The sequence below is a fragment of the Mus caroli genome, chromosome 3 (genome assembly GCF_900094665.2).
Source record: "Mus caroli chromosome 3, CAROLI_EIJ_v1.1, whole genome shotgun sequence".
In the NCBI taxonomy this organism is placed as follows: Eukaryota; Metazoa; Chordata; class Mammalia; order Rodentia; family Muridae; genus Mus; species Mus caroli.
Window position 1 is genome coordinate 102,251,098 of NC_034572.1, and position 6,705 is coordinate 102,257,802.

At 49.3% G+C, this 6,705-nt stretch overlaps 1 protein-coding gene across 2 annotated transcripts; it reads right to left on the reverse strand.

Annotated features, from left to right (window-relative positions):
* Positions 1-5,861, reverse strand: LOC110291417 (glutathione S-transferase Mu 1). 2 transcript variants are annotated; one of them, XM_021158559.2, is made up of 9 exons: positions 5,642-5,776; positions 5,361-5,436; positions 4,898-4,962; positions 4,531-4,612; positions 4,335-4,435; positions 3,325-3,420; positions 3,134-3,244; positions 2,119-2,220; positions 1-1,133 (listed from the first exon to the last, which is right to left on the reverse strand). In XM_021158559.2, exons 1-8 carry the CDS (start codon positions 5,675-5,677, stop codon positions 2,131-2,133), a joined length of 657 nt encoding a protein of 218 aa, XP_021014218.1. In that variant the 5' UTR covers positions 5,678-5,776; the 3' UTR covers positions 1-1,133; positions 2,119-2,130. The 2 variants fall into 2 exon arrangements, with proteins under 2 accessions (XP_021014218.1, XP_021014217.1); XM_021158558.1 differs by lacking the exon at positions 1-1,133 and having other exon boundaries at positions 1,312-2,220; positions 5,642-5,861.
* Positions 5,862-6,705: the final 844 nt, after the last annotated feature.

Here is a 6,705-nt window from a genome sequence, read left to right on the forward strand (position 1 = left end):
TGTATATATTATATATTCCAAACACACAAATACAACTTATTTAGTCTACATGTCAGTTGTATGTATGTTTTCAGGGCTGATCATTGGTATTGGGCAACTAACAAGAGAGTTCTTCCCTGGAGAAGACTGCGTCTGCCGCTCCCAGCATTCCTTAGTCACCTGTAGTTCTTTGTCTAGAGTTGGGTGAGGCCTCATGAGCTTTCCCACCGCCCACTTTATGTCTCTGTTGGTGTTGTCCTTGTTCAGCTCATGTTTAGGCAGCCATGGTGGTGAGACTTCATGAGACTTCTGACATTCCTACAGACACAGTCTCACAGCAAACTCCTTGGTCCTCTGGCCCTTAGCAGTCTTTCACCCACTCTTCTGGAGTGATCGCTGAGCCTTAGGTAGGAGTTGAGCTGAAGATGCTATCAGCTGGGACTAGGTTCCATAGGTTGGTTATGGTTTTCTGTAATGCTCTCCATCTACACTGATCTGTAGCTATAAGGACAAGTCGTTGGAATGTATTTCAGGATTAGGCTGGTTTAGCAAAGTGGTAGCTGTGTGCTCTCCTCTAAGATCTATGGCTTCACTAGCCCTGGGCAGTTGGCTAGGTGCCCTATTCCAGGCAGGTTTTTCCTCTTGTTCAGCAAGCCTTAAGTCCAACTCAGGAACTGTTGGTCACCATCAAAGTAAGGGTTATTGTGACATGCTGGTCATTGCTGTGGTTCATAGGCATGATAGTTAAGAAGGGTTACGGGTTGCCTCCCTCCTTTGGCACCATGAATGTTAGTCCTCCAGGAGAAGGGTTTCAAGTCAGATCCAGCTTAAGAGCCTCTGGGTCCTGTCTGAAGCACACAGTGTCTTCAGCAATACAGGCTTGTCTCCCACTTCTCGGAGGAAGCAATAGCCTGGAATGTTCTGGGAGTCTTTTGGACAACCAACAACTCAAAAGAGGATTGTTCATGACTGGTGTGGTTTTTGTTCAATGGCCTTTGACTCTTGGTGGCAGCACCGTTTACCCAAAGCAACTGTATTTTAAATCTGAGTGGGAGAGGCTCAGAGAGGCTCGGAGAGGGTGTGGAGAAGCACCAGGCCCGGTACAGATCCTGACAATGGCTTTGCCTTGGGGATCTCAAGACAAAGGTGGCCATCTGAAGTATCAAAGTCAAACACATACAAAAGAATCCTAGTCAGAGTGACTGGATACTTCTCACCAGAAACACTGCATTTCTGAAAGGGGTGAGGCCATCTGAAATGGAAAGTTCACTCTACAGTTCTATACCTATCCAAAGTATTGCTGACATAAATGGTAGGAAAAGACATCTGAAATTACGAAAGCATGAAGAAATTTATTTCACAGGGGCTCACAAAGAGAAGGGATTAACCAAGATGACCCCCATCCCTGGTGACCAAGACAGGATACTCTGAAGACATCAGAGACAGGATCCTGGAGACATATAGATATATAAGGCAGCCATAGCACAGTGGGCAGAGAGGATCCTGGCTTACTGCTGGGGACTCCTATCAGCCTGGATCCTCACTACTGAGACCTGCATGACAGGTCAGTGCTGCTAGCATAAAGGAAATCTAAGCTCCCTTTGAGATCCACAGAGCCTTCTGCAGCTGCCTCCTGAGAAACAAACATGTGGGGCTAGGAAGGGCCAAACCCCTGCCTATCCAACTAAAATTCCTGTGAACTCAGCCTCTGCTCAGGTCACTAGGCAGGCACTGGGGATAGCAGTAAAAGCTGGCAGTGCGACAGCCAGAGCCAGTGTGGTTCAGGCTTTACAGGAGGGACCCAAAAGAGCTGTGCAGAGACCAAATTCACACACCAGGCATCTCTAGTCTCCAAACAAGCATGGGGAGCCCCAGGCTGAGCACTGATGGAGAGTCCCAACTCTTCACAATAGCACAGCAGCTGGCAGGCAAGACCATCAAGTGGGCACGGGATACAGTCATGCTAGAAGGGCATTTTGCTAAAGGAAAACTAGGAGCCTAGGCTTTAGAGGGTTTGAAAGGGCAGGGACTGGATGAAAGAAAAGAGGACCTTTGACACTCTGGGGTCAGGAAGGAGATGGACAGAAAGCAGCACTAGGGCTACAGGAAGTTCAAAACCCCCCGGTTCCCACTTCCTACCCAGTCAAGGCTCTACTTATTGCCCCAAGTGGCCACCCTTGTATATAGGGGTGTTCGGAGGAAGCGGCTGGTCTTCATGTAAGCAGAGATCCTCTTCAGTCCCTGAGAGTTAAAGAAAAACAGAAAACCAAACACTAAGATTTGCTCAGAGCCAGAGAGGTTAAACAGCTTCCTCCTGCCCACACTGCACCCATCTGGGATTAGCCTGGCCTCTGTCTCTCAAATTTTGTACTCTCTTGGCCCACTCCCTTCCTGACCTCCCCAAGGGACCCTTGTGTCTACACAGACATGCTGTGTCTACACAGACATGCTCCTCTTGCACACCCCTGTGTCTACACAGACATGCTCCTCTTGCACACCCCTGTGTCTACACAGACATGCTCCTCTTGCACACATCTTGCCTGGGTTTGCACACTGAGCATGAATCAGTCTAGCAGGACAAAGAGGCATGTTTCAAAGATAACCCCTATCTCATCCAGTGACTCTGCAAAACCAGGGTCAAAGTTTATAGATACAGATAGATCAGAAAAGAAAAGCCAGGCTCACTCTAATCATTCCCTAAGGAGAAAGCCACACTTCTGCACCTGGTACTGAGCTTCATCCAATCCCATCTCCAGCCTCCATACAGGCATGGACTAGGTGCATTGGCAGTTACATACACTGTTGGCCTTCTAGCAGGAGCATGAGCCCCTAGAATATCTCTAAAGACGTCAATGAGGTCCAGAGCTGCCTGTATGCAAGGGAAGTCACGGGAGACCCTGGCACAGCTCTGCTCGTGCTGAAGCCCTGAGCAAGTATAACTCCACAGTTTCACATTTCCTTAGCCAAGCAATGGGACTGATAGTCCCCTCCACCACGGAGGAACGCTGATCACTATAAGCCTGATCAACAGATGTAGGGTGCTCGGCACTGACACTGGCAGAAAGCAATTGCTCAATTCCTGATTCTTATCCTCAGCCCAAGAAAACATCAAGGCAAAGTTGACAGCCAAGGGGAAGTAGGACCAGGGCATCACCTCAAAGCGGGTCACAAAGTCCTTCAGGTTTGGGAAACCGTCCAGGCATGTGGGTTCGAATATAAGGTGCAGGTCCAAGATATCATAAGCCAGGAAATCTACAAAAGTAATCTGCAAAGGGCCACGAATGAGAGATGGCATAGAATTCTGTCCCCGAGGAGAATGACAATGCTCAACTTTTCCCCCTTTACCTTTTCACCAACAAACCATGTCCGCTGGCCCAGGAACTGTGAGAAGAGTTTCACCATTCCAGGGAGCTGCTCCAAGTATTCCACCTTCAGTTTCTCCTGCGGCAGAAAACAGCTGTCACCATGTAAGTTCTGAAGAAGGACTGTCCCTTCAGTATCATGCATGGCCCTAAATAGCCAGGAGTGGGCAGCCGTCTCCACTAAGATGGAGACTCAGTCACAGTCCAGGTTTCGATTTAACATATGAGTACTTACTTACTAGACTCCTCGGTAGCCCACCCCACCCTTCAAATGCAGTGGAAGGCCAGGGAAGAATAAGACTGCCCACAGTGGGGCATCATCATTCTTGATGCCTACATGGCTGGATACCCTGAGCACCTGGCAGGTACCAATGCCAGGCAGCATCAAAGAATCAAGAACTAAAATACTCAGAGGAGATGAGAGTCCACACAATGGGTCCAGAAGAATGAAATATACTTGAGTTTTCCCCATAAATTGAGGAGAATCTGAAGCAGAAAAGGAGAGAAAATCCTTCAGGCTGACCCTGTGCTACTTAAGGAATATGCTGGCTCCAGGGGGTGTGAACAGAAGCACTCTGAGAGGCTGGAAAGGGTTCTGTAACAGTCTCTCATCTTGGACTTCTTTTTCTAATCCATGGGATATTCCTGTATTTCGTGACCAACAAAGATATGAACTAGCTGGTAGAGGGCCTATGGCAGAGGACACAGGTAGAAAACACTTGGAAAACACAACTTCACTATCTAGGAACTTAATGTCCACTCTGGGAAGTCTGGACTGCAGCCTAAAATAGGTGGGGCCTAAGTAAGAGCATTCATTTGATAGTTCAGTGTCATGGGGACAGCTGATGACAATACATGAAACATCCTGGAGGGTAAGAGGCTAAGAAATTCCAAAGGTAAATAAGATCTGTGCAGATTGGGAATCTGAGGGAGCTGACTCCTGACCCCAACGCTGCCTGGTCCAGCCCAGGAAGGGAGATAGATGAGACTCACAAAGTCTGGGCTGTAACAGACTCGAGCCAGCTGATTGGAGACATCCATAGCCTGGTTCTCCAAAATGTCCACTCGAATCTTCTCTTCCTCTGTCTCCCCACCTGCAGCACACACAGCACAGACGCATCTTCAACACCTCACACCAGCCAAGCCAAGTAGGTTGTCCCCCACCCCACCCTGCAGACGCCCCACTCACACATGTTGTGCTTGCGGGCAATGTATCGCAGGATGGCATTGCTCTGCGTGATCTTGTGTGACCCATCAATTAAGTAAGGCAACTGCTTGGACAATAAAGGATGGTCAGACAGGATGTGAGGTCCCAGCCTTCCTTCTCTGGATTAGGACTGACATGTGGTCTGGCGTTCATCATGGCTAGCATGGGAAGCCCCCCACGAACACACTGCACACTGAATGGAAAAGCTAGGACACAGCCCATCTCAGAAACACTGTGCAGCCACCAGGAACAGAAGCAAGTGAACAGAAGGAAGCATTGACTCCAAGCCCCTCCGCCAGGCGAGGAGGTGAGATGACTTCCCCAAACCTCCCCGTCCCCCTCTACCTACATTGGGGAAGTCCAGGCCCAGTTTGAACTTCTCACTCAGCCACTGGCTTCGGTCATAGTCAGGAGCTGTGATTGATGAGATTGCATAAAGAGAAATCAGCCCAGTGTCCAACACACCTATTTCAGGGACCCAACCCCCTAAGACAAGGATCTGTAACCTCACACAGTGAGCCTTTATCCCTGAAGGTTTCAGGAATAAAGAGTGCTTGGAACTACAAAGAATAGGCAAGTCTTGATGGGGAATGTGACCTAATTTCAACATGAGGGGGACCCACCCCTTCACTTCCAGGAGGAAGGAAGGTCAAGCCCAGCTCTCTGGGGCTTACTGAAAGAGGCAGATTCTAAGTCCATCTGGGGGAGCCCCGTAGTGCGGGAGGCGTGTAATGTAATGCAGGCACCAATTGCTAGGCACCAATTGCTAGGCGCCAATGGACAGGAGACGTCTGACCGACAAATAGCATTACCATCTCCCATGGTGTATCTCTTCTCCTCATAGCTTGAGCCTGTGTATTCTAGAAGCAGCCGAATAGCGTGAGCTAGCTGAAAAGATAGGAATGGGGGCGGGGGACTTCTGTGTGACTTCACCTCCTCCAAGTGCATATACACGGGCGCACAAACCAGTAAGGACATGTGTGCAAGACCCTGAGCCAGACAAGCAAGGGATTCCTCTCGCCCCACCCCATCCTCACCCCCCAGCTCGCCTCCTAGCCCTGCAATCCTTCCCACTCATCAGGTGGTTGCTCACCCCACGGATGTCCCAGTAACCCAGTGTCATAGGCATGATGCTGGTGCCTGAGACTGAGTCCACCGGCCTCCCGTGTGAGCAGCTTTGACTTTATCCTAGTGCCCTCGGGCACCTGGGCAGAGCTGGTGCCCGGCGTGATCCTGCCCCTCCAGACTCTGCCCCGCAACACACACCCTGCTCTACAGCTTTTCCCCTGACAGTCACCTACAGAAGCCAAATTACTGAGCTCCGCCCCCAACAAACCGGAAAGCGTAATAAGCGATCCCGCCTGCAGTTCCGCCCAATCGTCCTGCCCCGTGCGCAGATGCAGAGCTCTAGTAACTCCCTGCCTTTGCCAGACCGCTCTGCCTTCTTCCAAGTTGTCTTCGGCCTGTGGGAGGGTCAGGCCAGTAGGGGAGTCCCCAACCCGGAAGTGCTAATTAAGCACTTCATGCCTGCTGTCAAACAAGACAGACTTCTGCGGGGCTCTGCTGATGACAGTGTTCCCCAGGTGATGTTTTTCCGTCTGGCAGAGAACAGTCTTTCTGTTCAGAAGTTCCTCATCTGAATTCAAAGAGATTATTGCTATCACAGATAAACCCCTGACTCAAAAAAAGGGTGGAAAATGGAAAATTTGAAGTTTCATACATGCTCAGGATGTCTGTTTGTATTACCCAAAGACAGAGGCAGCTTTCTCTATTGAGTGACCGTCTTAGTGTGTACTTACACAGACCTAAGACTTCTGAAATGTCCGAGGGTACACAGGGTCAGCATGTGACAACTCAGGATTAGTTTATAGCAAATGCAATCAAGAAAGATATGGCTGAGTTCTCAATAGCTGCTGTTCATAGCAAGGCACACTGTTTCACACAACATTGGTTGTCGTATGTGTCCAAAGACTGTAGTCTGCGGAGGGGGGCTTAGGGAAGTGGGCTCTCATTTTGTACACTCACTGCATTTTGTTATTGCATTAAGACTTCTACAAGATCATCAAATAAGAATGTTAAGCTCCATTATAATTCTTCCTGAGTATACAGGGTCCATCTTTAACTACTATGTGCTAAAGTGGCAGGTGACCATACTTA

Bases quoted from the DNA above. Each gene is read 5' to 3' on its own strand.
- LOC110291417 (XM_021158559.2), bottom strand. From the start codon at position 5,677: ATGCCTATGACACTGGGTTACTGGGACATCCGTGGG. The intron at 4,436-4,530 runs GTGAGTGGGGCG...TGTGTGCTGCAG, and splicing joins TGCCCGCAAGCACAACATGT to GTGGGGAGACAGAGGAAGAG. The intron at 3,421-4,334 runs GTGAGTCTCATC...TTTCTGCCGCAG, and splicing joins TCTGTTACAGCCCAGACTTT to GAGAAACTGAAGGTGGAATA.